The sequence below is a fragment of the Microtus oregoni genome, unplaced genomic scaffold, assembly GCF_018167655.1.
Source record: "Microtus oregoni isolate MIOR12 unplaced genomic scaffold, Mior012 000003F_ref0000135, whole genome shotgun sequence".
Taxonomy (NCBI): domain Eukaryota; kingdom Metazoa; phylum Chordata; class Mammalia; order Rodentia; family Cricetidae; genus Microtus; species Microtus oregoni.
The window spans coordinates 1,189,564-1,207,130 of record NW_024543062.1 but is presented as its reverse complement, the minus strand read 5'-3'; the positions used below and the strand labels follow the sequence as shown (position 1 = coordinate 1,207,130).

Below are 17,567 nucleotides of genomic sequence, written 5' to 3'. Positions count from 1 at the left end.
CTATTTACATCTTAACAGTCCTTAGCGAGTTTGCAGCTCTAGCGCCCATCAATAAACAAATCCCTCCCAAGCTACTTCTGAGGAGGGGATACAATCAGGGTGCCTGTGAGATGGGTTGGGCCATGTTCGATCAGTTTCACAGTTTGATTTCTCTACCTACCAGATTCCTTATCTTCTTTTCGGGAGGGAAAAGGATAAATAAAGAATTCTATAGATGTGCCTGGAGCTATTCATAGACCAGGGACACTGAGGAGATGAACGGGTCCTTTGTCAAATCAGGCATGGTAGCAGACCTGAGCCTTAGGTCATGGACATGGAAGAGCTGTTTGTGCTCTAAAAGAGCAGCATGGCCCAAAGTTGTACTGGACAGAAGCTGGGAGGCAGTGCATGGGGCAGCAGCGTCTTAGGGTAGTTGTGTGTTGCTGTAGCAGAATCCCTGAGGCTGGCTGACGTGTAAAGTGGGGAGGTTATGTCACAACCCAGTAGAGAAGCAGAAAGGAAGGAAGACAGGTACGTATGAGGCTGCCAAGGAGGGGAGCCAGGAGCACTTAGCAACTAGGCAAGTTCCACCACGGAGAACGGAGAACACAGAACACTCACTCCTGCAAGAAAGGCATTCATCCTTCTCTTTTGTCTCCTTATGGTTTTGTCTTGTTTGTTTTGTGCTGAGGATTGAATCCAGTGTCTCACACATGTAGGCAAGTCCCAAGCCCCACTCTCCCCTCTTAAAGGTACCCATGCCTCCCCCAACACGCCCTCCCAACAGCTTGCCCTAGTCTACGTGAGAAATACCCTGACCAAAGCAACCCAAGGAAGAAAGCATTTGTTCTGGCTCATAGTTGGAGGGCATGGTCCATCATAGCAGAAGAGTCAAGATGATAGACGCTGGAGGCGGCTGGTCACATCACACCCTCAGTTAGGTAACAGGAAGCAGCGAATGCATGCTGCCACTCAGCCCTTTCTCCACATATGCAGTCTCCCGATTAGGGAACGGTGTCACCCACAGTGGGCAGTTCTTTCCACCTCAGCTATTATAATTAAGATAGCCCAGCAGGCATGCCCAGAGGACTGTCTCACAGATGATTCTAGATTCTGTCAAGTTGACACTAGCCATCACACCAGGAGACCCAGCCTCAATGTAAGGCTTGATGGGGACACACCAGGATAAAGCCCCAGCAGGCAGCTTCCTGCCCTTGTCTGGCACTGATGAACCATCTTAGTCAACCAGCTGGCACCATATGCTCCCAGTTCTGTCCCTCCCTGCATGGCTAGGCTCACTCATGCTATGGAACCAGAGTAGCTGCTCCCTTGCAGTCCAGAGGTGGAGAAGGCTGGGATGGGTCACCTGAGACTACACCTCCAGGGTTCGGAGGGGAAGTAGGTAGCTCAGCATGTGATCCCATGATCCTTGTTATTTTCTGTTTGTTTGCTTGATTTCCACTTTCCTAACAGATGTGAGGTGACTTATGGTCTTGATGGTCTCTCAACTTTACAGAAGTTCATAGGAAACTGGACAGCTCTAAATGGAAGAGTTCACAGTGAATGTCGGTCATCCAGGTCTTCCTGTCTCATGCCAACCATCTTTGGAAGGAAGCTAGATCTGTAACTGTTAGCCTCAGCAAAGCCAGGCCCAGCTCCACGGTGTCAAGGGCAGTCCGATGACCTTCCACATTGTCAGAGACTCCTGTGATGGAGTTGGCTGAGAAACTCTGGTCTTTGTGGGCTATATATAGTGACAGAGGTTCAGAGGACTAGCTTTTCCATAGCTAATTAAGATATACATCCTATGGGTTCCTGTGTGTGTGTGTGTGTGTGTGTGTGTGTGTGCGCGTGCGCGCGCATGTGTGTGTATGGTAGGTGCGTGTAAGCATACCGGTGCCCACACATGAGGAGGCCAGAGCAGGATGCCAGCTGCCTTATCTCACTCTCTACTTCATTGCCTCAGGACAGGTCTCTCACTGAGCTGAAAATCACTTTCATTGGACAGACTGGCCAGCAAACTCTCATGATCTGCCCGTCTGCTCCAAGACTGGGGTTTCAGGCACACACAGTCATGACCAGCTGATGTGGGATTCCCCCCTGTATGCTGTGAATATGTTTTATTACCATTGGTTAATAAAGAAGCTGCTTTGAGCCTATGGCATCACAGAATAGAGCAAGGCAGGAATTCCAAGCAGAGATAGAGGAGAAAAGAAGGCAAAGTCTGAGAGATGCCATGTAGCTGCTGAAGGAGAAAGATGCTCACCCTGGAACCTTACCGGTAAACCATGAGCCTCATGGTAAAATACAAAATAATAGGAATGGCTTAATTTAAGATGTAAGAGTTAGTTAATAAGAAGCCCAAGTTAATAGGCCAAGCAGTGTTTTAATTAATACAGTTTCTGCGTGATTATTTCGTGTCTGGGCGATCAGGAAATGAATGATCAGTCTCTGACTACACCCAGCTTCTTCTGTGGGTATCAGGAATTCAAACTCAAGTCCTCTTGCTTGCAGAGCAAGCCCTTCTACCCACTAAGCCCAGTATTGTGCTTCTAAATGAAACATAGAGGGATCCTTGTCAACAGCTAATTACCCGAACCACCAAAAATCAAAAGCCAGGAATACAGCACAGCATAGCTGGTGGTGGAAACCATATTTCCAGAAAGCTGTGCTCAGAAGCAGCTTTATCTACAATCATTAAAAAAACAAAAATCTGTCTTTGCAGCCCAACTGGCACCATATGTGAGGCAGCTTGACTTCTGTGTTCAGGAATCCCAGATAATGGATTCCGACGTGGGGATAGGCATTCCTCTTGTTGCTTTGGGGAGCCTGGGTTCTATTCTGTAGCAATATGAGGCCACTTCATGGTAACCTGTAAGCAGTTAGAGTGGCAGGCACAATTCCCATGAAACCCTGGTGCATGCCATGACTCCCTACAGTTGGCCCTCAGCTTCTGCAGAAGCAGCTGTGATTTTTATGGGTGGTGTTTATGCGCAGCTGGAGCTTGTTGCCCACGGTCAAAGCAGAGCCCAGCTCCCTGGACACCCATCTCTCTCTGACCATCTTCAGGGTGTGTGAAAGGGGGTTGCTAGTATCACCGTCTCAGATGGATGAGAAGGGTGAGGCCAGGAGAGTCTGCCCGGCACCTAAGTGTGGGCAGGCACAGCAGATGCTCTAAGTCACAGCCAGGTCACCCTTGGCTGGGCTGAGAGGAATATTTAAACTGTTCAGAAAACATGCGACAGTATCACTCCTACCAGAACGTTCCCGAGGCTTCCTTGCAGGCAATACCCCATTCTGCTATTAGAGATACCCTTCCACACCTGCAGGGAAGCAGCTTCCAAGAGATGCACCATGCTAGCTATGAATTGTGCATGTCTTTCCCCAGCCAGAGCAGCTCGGGGGTGTGGCAGAAACAGGCTGCCACACTGCAGATGGGTTGCAAACTGCCTAGCCCATCTGTATTTATCATAGTCGTTTCCTTATTAAACTGTTAACAAATACAGTGCCTATTTATCATTCCCTGATGTGTGGAGCATCCTCTTCCTGGAGACAAATCCTTTTGCTGCCTGACTGAACGCTGACAGACAACTTTCCGCACTTCATTTTGAGTCCAGGAATAAGGGTTTTCTTCTTTCCCTTGAAGCGCCATATGCAGGCTGAAGAAGAAAAAAAGTTTATATTTTGGCTGGGGTGGGGGGCGATGGCTCAGTCAGTAAAGTGTTAAGGGCCCAAATTTAATTCCCCAGAATCTATCTAAAAACATCTGGTGTAATGGTGCCAGCTTGTGATCCCAATACTGCAGAGGCAGAGACAGGAGGCTCCCTGGAGCTTGAGCTTGTTGACCAGCCAATCTAGTTGGATCTGTGAGTTCCGCACTAGTGAGGGATCCTATCTCAGAAACGAATGATCCCCAAGATTGCCCTCTGGCCTCCACATGCATGTACAACCTCAGTTGTATATGTAGTAACACATATACAAACAGAAAGTGAAGGGAAGGGAAGGAAAGGAAAGGAAAGGAAAGGAAAGGAAGAAAAAAAGGAAGGAATAAAGACAAACAGAAAGAAAAGAAAGGAGGGAGGGAGAGAGGGACACACTCAGAGCCACACATAGCTCCTTGCTGAGGACAGATGGAGGTGTCTTTCATCCCTCTGTCCTGGGAATGGCCATAGGAATAACAGGATTCTACCCTTGGTTTGGGGTGAGGCTCATGAACTTCATGCCAGCACACCAGTTGCTAGCCACACAGCTGAGAGCCCTGGTTTGCCCATTCATAAAGTGAGCTAGCCACCACCTCTCCTAGCCCTGGTCTGGGAGAGCAAACAAGACCGTGCTTGTCCTCGTCCCGTGACGGCGCATGCTCCTGAGTGTCTCTGCTCTGCTCCTTCTTGTAGACTCTCCATGGAAAGTGCATCTGTCAAATGTTGACCCGGAGATGACAGCCGTCACTGTGAGTGGCTTGACTCCAGCCCGAACCTATCAGTTCAGGGTGTGCGCTGTGAACCAAGTAGGCAAGGGCCAGTACAGCACGGAGACCAGCAGGTGAGTGAGCCTGACCCCCACCCAGAGCCTAGATGGTGTGGATCCCAACAGTAGATACAGAGATGAATGACCAGCCTCACGGTTCTGGCGGAAACCTGAGCAGCATGAACACTGGCACATTCTGAGCTAGCTGTATTTCCCTTAACTGCTTGGAGGCAGCAGCTGTCATAGACCCTTCCCAAGGTGCTCTGTGCATTCGCAGGTCCCTCCTGACAGCACTGCCTTCTTTGAGGGGCGGAGTCTTATGGAATTCACTATGTAGCCAAGGACCATCCTCCTCCCTCTACCAACAGAGTGCTGAGATTACAGACATGCAACCACACCCAAAGTATACGATGCAGGGGTTGGAACCCAGGGCCTCATGGATGTCCTAGTGTCTGTGATAAAGTACCCTGATAAAAGTGCTTAGGGGAGAAGGGGTTTGTTTCAGCTGGCAGTTCCAGGTTACAGCCCATCATAGTGGAGAAGTAGAGACAGGTACTCAAGCAGGTGGTCACGCCACAACCATGGTTAAGGCGGAGGGAAACTGACACACGCATATATGTTTGCTTGTGCTCGGCGGGATTTCTCCGCTCTTACTCAAACCAGTATCTCCTGCATAGGGAATAATACCGCCCACGGTGGTCTGGGTCTTCCCATGTCCATCAGCTCGATTAAGATGGTCCCCCACAGACATACCCACAGACCAACCTAAGATAGATCATTTCTCATTTAGATTGTCTTCCCAGGTGTTTCCAGGTTTTTGTAAAGTTAACAGTTAGAGCTAAGCAGGACACTAGATGAACACTATGAACCGCACCTCCGCCATTGCCTCCTGGCTGAGTTGCTGACTGCCGTAACTCTTGCACACACAGCCCCAGTGAGGTCAGCTGCATGCTTTCGGCTGGATTTCTCCTCAACAAGGCTCTGGGCCGGGTACCTTGCTGCTGACCCTTATCTCTCTCTCTCTAATATATTTTTATCTTTAGGTTGATGTTACCAGAAGAACCACCAAGTGCTCCCCCAAAAAACATTGTAGCCAGTGGGAGAACCAACCAGTCCATCATGGTGCAGTGGCAGCCACCACCAGAAACGGAACACAATGGGGTGCTCCGGGGCTACATCCTCAGGCAAGTACCTAGAACAAACCTTCAGGCTGTCCTGTTAACTGTTAGCAGCAGCCAATAAGAACTTTGGGGAGCAGGTCAAATGATAGACTCTAGGTAGGGGTGCCTACTGCAGCAAAGCAGAGTTCACAGCCAATGGGCACCCTTGTGGGGGCCTCCTGGGTGTGTGGAGGCCACGCAGACGAGTGTTAGCATTTGCACTGAGTAGGAGAATGGAGGGAGGCACTATGGAAGAGATAGCAGATGCATTCTTCACTGTGACCCTTCCTCTATGGATGCCTACTTTGGTAAGAACAATCACTTAACTGAATTAATTTGAGGTAGTGTTTAACCAACAGTTACTATGCTAATTTGTTCCATTTTTGCCAGATCTTCTGGCATAGCAAAGGAAAAACATTGGTTATGCGTATATGTGTATGGGTATGTACCCTAGGAGGTCAGAAGAGGGTGTCGAATGCCCTGGAGCAGTGGCTCTCAACCCTCCTAGTGCCTTGGCCCCCTGTCTACTGCAGTTTCTCATGTTGCAGTAATCCCAACCATAAAATAATTGCCACTTCATCACTGTAATTTTGCTACTGTTAGGAATCGTAATATGAGTATCTGTGTTTTCTTATGGTCTTAGATAACCCCTATGAAAGGGCCATTTGACCCCCGAAAGAGGTCATGACCTACAGGTTGAGAACTGCTGCCCTAAAACTTGAGTTACAGGCAGTTGTGAGCTGGGAACTGAACTTAGGTCCACAGTAAGAGCTCTTAACTGTAAAGCCATCTCTCCAGGCCCCCCAAAGAAATTTATATACACATATTCATGTATACTCACAACTTGGTGTAGCGGCGTAAACGAATGCAGACAGATTGTAAAAATATATATAGTTTTAATGTAGAAATAGACTTACAGAACCACCGTTCCCGTGGAGACCAGGAAAGCAGAAAGGACAGCTCGGAGCACGCTCGCCAAATTTATAGGCAGACATTAGCCCGAGGCGAACACGCCCCCTAAGGGGCGGGACTTATCCCTACAACTTGGCAATGTTTAGGTGCTGGGAATGAAAGCGATGTATTTTTTGGTGTTAGGGCAAGGATGAAGGTACGTGTGTACCTACCAAATGTCACCAAAGGATATGCAGGTTGCTAGCCCAGCCTAAGCAGGGATGGTAGGTTTGCATCTGAGCGAAGCACCTCCTTTGTCCAAGCTACCACTAATGTCAAAATGACACCAAATGTCATCCCTGTGGAGCTTTTTGTTGAGACAAATTAAAAGATAAAAGATTGATTAGAATTAAAGGGTTTCTTCCTCCTCCTCTTCTCCTCCTCCTCTTCCTCGTCCTCCTCCTCCTATTCCTCCTCCTCCTCCTCTTTTCTTCTTCTTCTTCTTCTTCTTCTTCTTCTTCTTCTTCTTCTCCTTCTCCTTCTCCTTCTCCTTCTCCTCCTCCTCTTCCTCTTCCTTCTCCTGCTCCCCCTCCTCCTTCTTCTTTTTGGTTTTTCAAGACAGGGTTATCCTGTGTAGCCCTGGCTGTCCTGGAACTCACTCTGTAGACCAGGCTGCAGGCTGTCCTCAAACTCACAGAGATCTGCCTGCCTCTGCCTCCAGAGTGCTGGGATTAAAAGTATTTACCACCATCACCCCTCAATCTTATGAGCTTTCCTGAAGCAGGAATGCATTCATTATTCTCCAAATACCTCCCTGTCACACACTGGGCTGAGGTTCATGAGTGCTTGTTTAACAGAGGTCTAACTAGGAAGGAAATTGTGAAAATATTGGGCTCTCTCTTTCTCTTTTTGTTCTTGTTGTTTTCTTGTTTGAGACAAGTTTTGTGTAGGTCATGCTGGCCTAGAACTTGTTAATGTGGCTGAGGATATTCTTTTTTTTTTAAAGATTTATTTATTTATTAAGCATACAATGTACTGCTGGCAAGGAAGGCACCAGGTCTCATTACATTACAGATAGTTGTGAGCCACCATGTGGTTGCTGGGAATTGAACTCGGGACCTCTGGAAGAGCAGCTAGTACCCTTACCCCCTGAGCCATCTCTCCAGCTGGGCTGAGGACATTCTTGAACACCGTATCCTCCTGCCTTCAGCTCCCAAGTGCTGACCTTACAGGAGTTATCCACCACCATAAAGGACCCTTTCCCGGGGGTCACCAAGACCGTCAGAAAGTACAGATATTTACATTATGAGAGATGTGGGTTTTTTCCTGACGACTCTGACACCCCCCCCCCACCGGGCCTCTTTCTTTCTTCCCTTTATGTATCATTTGTAGTTTCATGACGTTTCTTTATTTAGTGTATGGAGTTTCATCAGACGACATTCTGTCCTCCCACTGTGGGGCCCAGAGATAAACTCAGATCACGCTAGCCTTGCAGCAAGCACCCTTACCTAGCGCCATCTCTCTGGCCCTATTGTATGTCTTTTGCTGTGTCAAGGTCTCATGTAGCCAGGTTGGCCTCCAGCTCACCATGTAGCCAGGGATGCTCACAACCTCCTGATCTCTCATCTCACCTCCCAAGTGCAGGAATGTCAGCTTGAGAATGGTGGCTCTTCAGCTCCATTTGCTTCGCCTGTAAAGGACCTGTGACTGTAGTCACCTCACTTCAGCTAACCGTGGAGTGAGATGGGAGATGGGGCTTCTGCATGCACCGAGAGACCCTTAAGAGAAGATAGTTGCTGGAGAGAAGGCTTCTTTGTGGAAAGCCCCTGCTCGGAGCGAGCCAGAGCTGCAGGACACAGCCAGTTCCCTGCTGTTCTTCCGCCTCCCTGCAGCCTATGATTCTCCTCTAACCTGAACTCAGCCTTGTCTGTCTAACGGGGCTTAAAGGACCAACAGGAAGTCAGTGCCCAAGCTCCCCATATCTCTGCCCCCAGCTGTCATCCTCCATTTGCAAAAGGTCAGAGGGAGACAGTCATATCATCCAGCAGCAGTGGCCCTGGGCTCTGTTCCAGTTGGTGGCAGTTGCCAGTAGCCTGACCTTCCTACCCATCCTTCTGCTGCCTCACACTAAGGGTTCCTGTGCCTCAAGGCTGTGCTTCCCTTCCGACTTTAGCCATCCCCCATGTCCATGCCTGTCAACTAATGAAAATAATTAGCTTGCCCTGCTCACAACCAGCGCCTTTCTCTGAAGAAGGAGGGTCCCCAAGGCAGAGCCTGTCAAGTAGGGGCAGCGATGTTTGTCCCCCTGAACACGCTTGGGGCACAGAGCCTAATAATAAAACTGTCTGATGTTATGAGGTCACATGGCAGACTGCACCTCTCTCTATTTTTTGGGATTACTGTCCTTAAAAGATTCTTGGTGACAGTGCTATTGGATTGGAGGGGGGAAGGGGGCATCTGTAATGTTGAGATCTTAAGTCGAAGGAAGGCCTAAAAAAATGAGGGCACACCACCCCAGGCCTTGAATATCAAAGTGGGTGGAAATTAAAGACCCGTACCAAGATGCATTCGCCTGCAAATGCTTCTGAGAAAGGCCCCAGCTTGCAGCTCGTGGTTTGCTTTCCGAGCGAGAACCCTCCAGGGCACAGGCTCTGTGTCGGATCCCACACACAATGCATGGGAGCAAATAGAAGATCAATCACCTTGGTGGCTCACTCCGTAAGAAGTAGTTAGGGTGCTCGCACGGTGATAAAATATTTATAATAATAGGCAGCATGTTTCTCCGAGAGGCACTCAGGGTTATGTCCTTTTAAAAAAATCCTGTTTATTTCTGGATAAAAATTCATCCGTTCTGACTGAGCCCATCTCCAGGGTAACAGATCCTCTCAGAAAGGAGGAAAGAGGATACTCCGTGGAGTCGTCCTTCTCATTGACCTTCTCAGACATCCAGCATACGTCCCCAGGACCCCTAGAGCCCGGGCCAGAGTGGACCCCCTTGCCCATTCTATTTTCAAAGTGAATCCTACTCTTCCCTGATGAAGTGGCTGAGGAGAATGTATGGTTGGGACAGGCTTCATGTCCTGAACAAGGACCTCAGCCTGTGTCCCCCACCATGTCCCCCCAATGCTAATCTCATATCCTTTCCTTGGAAAGTGTGTTGGGTAGTGAAGGGCTCCCTGGAGCCAGACCTTCCTAGGGGTGACTTTGCAGTGTCTCCCAGAAAGCGGTGAAGAAATATCTACTCGGGGCCTGGGAGGTGGCTCAGTGGGTGAGAGGCTGGCTCTGCAAGCATTGAGTGCCTGAGTGTGAGTCCTTAGCACCCACACAAAAAGCAGGGCCTGGTGCCACATGTCAGTCACCCCAGAGCAGGGGCTAGGAGTCGGGCAAGACAGGGGGATCTCTGAAGCTCATTTATCAGCCAGACTAGCCAAATGGATGAGCTCCAGGTTCAGTGAGAGACCCCTGTGAAGCAGAGAGGAAAGCTAGTGTTGACCTCTGACCTCCACACACATTCACACAGAGGTGCGCTTACACTCACATGCACACATGCACACACACATGTGAACACATACAGACCATACACGCACACATGACAACAATAATAATTAAACATTTCCTTATGCTTATCTTAAAAGAGGGATGATATTTACACAGAATCATATAGGGAACTGATGGTGGATAAGCCCAAGGCATGGGTGCAGCGAGGTGTCCTGTGGAGATGCATATTCATGGTGCTCTCTGGGTTACACGTCTCTTAGGACTCATTACAGCAAGCTTTAACGATTTCAAGCTTAAGCGAAACCTCAGTTTCAAGTAAAGCCCTTCCTCTCGTTCCTACAATCCAAGGCAGGTTGCTCGGGTTCACCGTTCCTGATAAGGAGAGGGGGGATTGCTGACGAAGGAACACTAGGGGCTGCAGGCAGGTTGACTCCCAGTCAGCCCGGTTGTGTGTGGTTGTTCCCTGCTGTGTTTGTTTGGTTGGTTTTGAGGCAGATGCTCATGTAGCCCAGGCTAGCCTCAAACTCTCTACATACCAAGGAGGGTCTTGATCTTCTGTTCTTCCTGCTGCCAACTTCCGTGGGCTAGGATTACAAATGGGCACTACCATCTGCAGTTTACCAGGGGCTGGGGCGGAACCAGGGCCTCCTGCTTGCCAGCCAGGCTTCTGTCAGCTGGGCCACACCCTCTGCTTATTGACTTCACAGCCTTGTCTGAGGATGTATGTCTAGGCATTCAGGACTTTATCTGCTGATTGTCCTAGACTCTGTCGGCACGAAACACAAACTAGATCCCAGGATGAGGAAGGTCTGGCTTTCCCTCTCCTGTCCCCTTCGCTCCCCCTGTATTTCTAGTCTCCCTCTGAGGGGTTTATCTTGGCTTATGGTTCCCAAGGGCTCCTTGTGTGCTCACTTGGCTCTATTGCTCTGGGCTTGTGGTGGGTGGGAGAGTGGAAGGGCCCACAGGGGGGCAGTGCTGATCTACAGAGGCCTTGAAGCAGAAAGACTATGGAAGGAGCTAGGCACAAAGTGTATACCTCAAAGGTTCAGTCATAGCGACCCACCTTCTCCAGCAGGCCCCACCTGGTTCCCACCAACTCCTGAGCCAATTATGAATCTACTGATTAGATGAGACTCCACCCACTCCAACCTACCAGGTGGGAATCAAGATTTAAACACAAGCTTCTGTCCGCCTGAAAGCACACCTCCACCTTGAATATCAGAAATAAAAGAGCTTATTTCTGGAACCAACTGTAAGTGACCATGGCCCAACACAGATTCGGGTCACCTCTAATTCTGCATTCCAACATGAGGACAGTTCCTTGAAGTTTTACAGTCAAAGAACCAAGAAAGTCCTAAATCAAGGCACTGTCGACCTCGGATGCCAGCTAACAGCACTCTCAGCCTTTTGGTTGGGGGAAGCCAGTAGTCTGTTACATTGATTCATTTCAGGTTTTGCCTGTTAATCCTAAGGATGTTAGTTCAGACACAGAGGTAGGCAAGGAATGGCTGTCGAGGGGCTAAAGACAGCCCAGGAGTAATTTTAATTAGATATTAGACCTGTAACTCCCCAACCTCACACAGTGAAGTTCTCATCCTTCAACCGTCCTAGCAGGGCTCAGCCGAAAGCCCAGTTCTTTCCCAGAGCTTCCATTCAGGACTGTCTGGGAGGAAGATTCCCACCACGCCCTGGTGCAGAGAAAGCTAGCTTTGACCTTCATGCCTTCAAGGCTTTCTGTCCTTCCTCCTTTCTGTTTCCTTCCAAATCGGCCTTACCAAGCACAAATGGTTCCTTAGACAGGAAGAATGTCCCCGGGAAGTCCTGGATTGAAGAAGAAACTTCTCTGGCCTCTCTCTACTCCCTCATTTGCATATCTCTTAGGGAAGTTGTGATTTCTGGGCTTTAGTTTTCCTGCCTCAGTGACCCTGTTGGTCTGGGGGTTCCTGTCCTGTCCTGGGTGCGTCCCTTCCCTCTGCTCTGTCAGTGGGGCAGAAGCTGGGAAGACCCTGGTAACTCCAGTCGCTGTGAGAAGTTAGTGGGTCTGCAGCTGCCTCTCTGTTTAAGGACGTCTTGTCAGTCATTTCCCCTCTCTGGGTATCACACAAAGCCACATTTCGCGGAGGCAAGAACAACTGGGCTATAAATTGGACGCTTTGAAAAGCCCGCAGGATGACTGTACGTGTCTCTCATTTTACCCAGGGGAACTGATCCAGAAAAGCTCTGTGAATTAACTGAGCTACTTCAGTACATTAACTTCTATAAACGGAATCATGGAAAAACATTTGCTAATGAAAATAATGCAGGAAAAGGCCTTCCACAGCACAAAAGCCGTTCCCTAATTCATGCCTTTCTTTTTTTTCAGAGATGGTTTGTGTAAGCCATCTTGTGAATAAGACCAACTTTAAATTTCTGCTTCAGGGTGCTGAAGGACATGTTACCCAAGAACCCACAAAGGTCCCCCCAAAAAGCAATTGGTCATACTTAGTCATGGACTAGCCCTTTAGAAGTTTTAGTATGTTTTCAAAGCTACTCACTCTAGGTCTGGGGTATCTGTGGACCAATTTAGATTATTCTTAAATGGAAACAGGACGGGGCACTAGGACAGAGGGCAGGAGACCACAGACCATTGGCTTCCTGTTTTCTCCAGGCAATGTAGCTGCAAGATCAACCTTTCTCTACATCCCTGATAGTGATCAGGTTCCAAACCTTGACTCCGAGTCACTGTACACACTCGGCAGTTCACACCTGAAATGCAGAACTTTTAGAATGTGATGATACACATCTGGGTAATTCAGGAAGCTGAAGCAGGAGTATCGTGGGTCCCAGGCAAGCCTGGGCTGCATAGCAAGACCCTATCTCAATAGAAAGGAAGGAGAGAGGGAGAAAAGGAGCATCATTTGGGTTCCACCAGCCTCCAGGATCCCCATAGCCTCTTTCCAGCAGCTGGGGCAGTCTGTCTCAGCTGACAGTGCTGGAGGCATTTCTATCGCATTTTCTCAAATGGGAAACCGAGTCTGAGTGGAGTGGTGCACACTTGCAGTCCCAGCTGAGAAACTGAGGCATGAGGATTACTGCAAGTCAGAGGCCAGCCTGGGCTACCAGGTAAGTTCTAGGACATCTAGGCTACAGTGGCAAGAGTTTACCTTGAAGCAGCAGCAACAAAACCAACAGAATTTCCCCATGGCCATCTGGAGTTGAAAGCCTGTTCCACTTCACCTGGAGTTTACGGTCACCATGAGATTAGAGTATAGCATGTATGAAGCCATTGACCAAGGCATGCTGTGGTCAGGCCTAGCTCGAAGCCTCGTCCATGCCTGCTGACCTCCGCCATCCTCTCAAGGCGATCACAGTCCACCGTGGGCGGTGTCCCAGGCCTCATGCTTCCTCTCTGCCATAGGTACCGCCTGGCTGGCCTGCCCGGGGAGCATCAGCAGAGGAACATTAGCAGCCCGGAGGTGAACTACTGCCTGGTCACTGACCTCATCATCTGGACCCAGTATGAGATCCAGGTGGCTGCCTACAATGGCGCAGGCCTGGGAGTCTTCAGCAGGGCAGTGACCGAGTACACCTTACAAGGAGGTGAGTTGCCAGGGGGTTGGGGAACCTCTGTGGGAAACTGGGGCTTGGAGTCAGTCCAGTCTGATTGGAATATGTAGCTCTCTAGGGGGATGTCGATAAAAACACAGGCCTTACCTCAAAATGGGTAAGGGCTTGTTTATTCTGGGGTCAAATACTAGTGACCATAGACAAAGAATGCAAACTCAAGTTGTCCCCAAAGATATGCTCCGCCGTAGAAATGAGATCTTGTTAGTCACAGAACAGAGTAAGTCACAGTTCAAGACACTTTTCAAATACCTTGACAAAAAGCTCACAGCAAAGCCGGAATATCACTGCTCCGGGCCTCAGATGCTCTCTGATGCCATGCTCAGACTGAGCTGTTGGGAGCTACAGGTCCTTTTTGTATATAGCAAAGGATTTCTTTACCTAGGCTTCTTAAAGATGCTAGGTCACCCCATGGAGCTGGACCAGAAATGCTGATGTTGAGGGCTAGAGAGAGCCCAAGATGATCTGGCTTTGGACCTGTACCATTCCAGCTCTCCAAAGTCACAGACCTTCTAATCAGCCAGGTAGCCTAGGGAAGGTTTAAATGCGAGATATGTTTTATTTCTCCAGGCACTTCAGTTTCCAAGAGCTTTACAGGAAAATCTAACCCATAAGTGAGTCAATGGGATCTCACTCCTTGCCTATTCCTGAACCTCCTCGTCGCTGCTGAGGAGAAACTTAGTGTCTTAGCACTCTGTTCCTCTGGGAGCTGGGAGCAAAAGAGTCTAGGTACATTGTATATGGAGTCTTAGGAGAGTCTGAGTTAATCCTAAAATTGGCCAAAAAGAAAAAAAATACTGTTCTACCCTTTTGGCCAAATTTAAACAAGCTTTTATTAAGTGTATTAAATACTAACCAAGATGAAATTTTGGTAAAAACCATCACCTGGAAATTTTCCAGGTAAGTAGTGCCAAGATGCTTTGTTGTTAGTTTCCAGATCTCTAACTCCCAGAATCCCAGGAGGTTACCTGGTCCTTGGGCAGGTGGGGCTTACATCTGATCATATATGCAGTCTTGAGAAGGCCTGTGAACTCTTTCTTTCCTCAGTGGGTCACAACTGTCAGCGGGTCAGAACAGCCTTGCTATCATGGCTATCTTTTGAAACTGACAACTGTTCAGATACTGCTTTAGTTTAGGCAATATAATTATTGGGAACAGAATTCATGAATTTGGGCTTTTTTAACTATTATATAAGTCAACAATGTAAAATCAATAAGTGCTCCCCCATCCCTCAAAGAAATGAGGCAAAATGTCAGAAAGTGGTTGATTCTCCCGGTACATGCCAAGGCTCAGCCCCAGGGTTTACAGTTAAGCCTTTCTAGGGCCACTAACTCCTCCTTTGGTTTCTGGAAGATTCCTGTTGCAGCCCCAGGCACCTCGGTGACATTGGCCACTTGCACTTGTCATTGTTGTCCTAAGCAGTATTACACAGTCCCTTTCTTAATGGCCACATTGGTCCTACAGCAACCCAAATCCTGGCCGAGGGAGTGAGGGGGGGGCAATTTCCCTTCACGGGGTCTCTAAGCCTTTCTTTCTCAGCAATTTATGAGGTTCTCAGTTCGCAGGTGTGGTTTTATTTGCTTAGGCATTTTTATTGCTACCAGGGCCTTGACCTTTTTTCAAATGATAAGGTTTCTAACTGCCCACTTCTCTCCCCAAATCCAGCCTCAGACCTAATGTTCCTTGATATTACACGCTGTTATTATCAGCCCTTATTGATTGGCTGTCGGTTGCCATCCAAGAGTCCATAAATCCTCCTTTATAAATTAAAAACAGTCAGCGCTGCCTGCCCAGCAAGTAGCAGCAATATTAAAATGCTGGACAGCCAGGCAGGGCTTGTCCATCTGCAAGGGATTCCTGACCACCCGTTTGAAGAGGCAAGCAGCGGACAGCCTGGACAATAAATGCTTGTGTTAATGAGCCTGTTTAATAAAACAACAGTAAACTTGGAAACACTTCAAATTACTAGCATGGGGACTAGAGAGATGGCTCAGTGGTTAGGAGCACTTACGGTGCCCGTGCTGGACAACTTAAAACTGCCCATAACTCCAGCTCCAGGGAGTCTGACGCCCTCTTCTGGCCTCACTGGGCACTGCACTCAAATGCAAATGCACACTCATGCACATAATTAAAAATAGAGCAAATCTTTATAAAATTGTAAGCAAGGCTATGGGTTATACCTGATTACTATTAACTGATTCCCCATTCTATTGACAGAGCCCTTGAGCTCTGTGTACAGTCAGAGAAATCAAGGCTTAATTTAAAAGGGTACTGAGGCTGGAGACTCTGCCTAGTATATGTATTTGGCACTTGAGAGCCATGACAGGTTTAAGAGGGAATGACAAGCTGGAAATGCTGAGTTGGAAGACGTCTTAGTTAGGGTTTCCACTGTTGTGTTTAAAGTGACCACAACCAAAGCAACTCAGGAAGGAAAGGGTGTGTTTCTGCTCCCGAATGTCAGGTCCTACTTCATCATTGAAGGAAGTCATGTTTTACTAGATTCAGGGCAGGAACCTGGAGTCAGGAGCTGATGCAGAGGCCATGGAGGGGAGCTGCTTACTGACTTGCTCTCATGGCTTGCTTAGATTTCTTTCTTATAGCGTATGGGACCACCAGCCCAGAAATGGCACCACCCACATATACTGCTAATTAAGAAAATGCACTACAAGCCGGGCAGTGGTGGCACACGCCTTTAATCTCAGTGCTTTGGAGGCAGAGGCAGGCAGATCTCTGTGAGTTCGAGGCCAGTATGTTCTAAAGAGTGAGTTCCAGGACAGCCAAGACTGTTTGTTTCATGGAGAAACCCTGTCTTGAAAAACAAACAAAAAAGGAAGGAAGGAAGGAAGGAAGGAAGGAAGGAAGGAAGGAAGGAAGGGAAGAATATGCACTATGAGCAACTCTTAATGGAGGCATGCCCTCGACTGAGAGTCCCTAGCGTGTGTCAAGTAGACATGAAAAGAGAACTCCATCAGTGGAGCATGGGCAAGAGGGGTGGGGCACACAGGAGCAGCTACATAGAAAGTCAAAAGAACAACAATCTGGCTGGAAAGTGACAGATTCTCCCAGCTCTGAGATGGGCAGTGAGAAGGGACTCGGGTGTCCATTTGGGTGGTACATTATTCTTTCAAATCAGATCACATGCAGGCTGGGGAGATGCTTCAATTAGTAAAGATATGAACTGGATTTCCAGAACTCAAGTAAAAAAAAAAAAACAACTATGTTGGTATGTGCTCGTAATCCTAGTCCCAGAAAGGCGGAAATGGAAGGTGAGGACAGGTACCTAAGGCAGGGGAATGGCTGCCAGAGGGGCCATCGACAGCTCCCGCTCCCTTTCCAAGGTGACTTCTAGTGACGGGTCACCCCATGGGCTACATGATTTCTAGTTATGAGCCTCCAGAGAAGAGTAAGGCTCAGCATGGTGGGGGTGAAGGAATGGGGGCAGTGCTTGGGTTGCTTCCTAGTCATCTCTGTTGGAACAGGCAGGAACTGAGAGTGTACAACATTTCTTGGTCATGACTTCCACTTAGTCCCCCTGCAGACCCTGGAGCTTAGTCCTAAACACAGGGGGATGGTGTGGGCAATAGCTGAGTCAAGCTTCCTTTGCAGCTAGGAGGTCACTTAGTGTCCCCTGAGTGTCCTACAGCTGTTGGCGCTGCTGGAGTAGGTCCTTCAAGCAGAAATGGGGGAAATGAAAATGCTTGTACATTAAAAGAGGAAAGAATAACTCATAAAAGTAATTGCCAGCTTCATTTGGGAGATCATGGGCGTGTACAGAAACAAAATTTGGCAGGCAACAAAGGAGGCCAGGGATGCTTAGCTGGGGCGGGTGGGATTTCAGCCTATCAGGGCCTGGCTCCCTCTCCCTTCAAAGAGAGTCAAGAAAGCACCCTGCACTCCACAGGGACCACTGGGCAAAGTATATGTAGCTTATGTGGCCGTTGGCTGGATGTGGGACTCTGCTAAGTTCTC

General features: G+C 48.5%; 1 protein-coding gene across 1 annotated transcript in view; it reads left to right on the top strand.

Moving 5' to 3' along the window:
* The window catches only part of LOC121446547 (protein sidekick-1), a 958,674-nt gene that overhangs the window by 743,651 nt on the left and 197,456 nt on the right, over positions 1-17,567 (top strand). Inside the window, exons 15-17 of the mRNA XM_041649217.1 lie at positions 4,374-4,521; positions 5,490-5,630; positions 13,393-13,574. Coding sequence (XP_041505151.1) covers positions 4,374-4,521; positions 5,490-5,630; positions 13,393-13,574 — 471 coding nt within the window. The remainder of the gene's footprint in view (positions 1-4,373; positions 4,522-5,489; positions 5,631-13,392; positions 13,575-17,567) is intronic.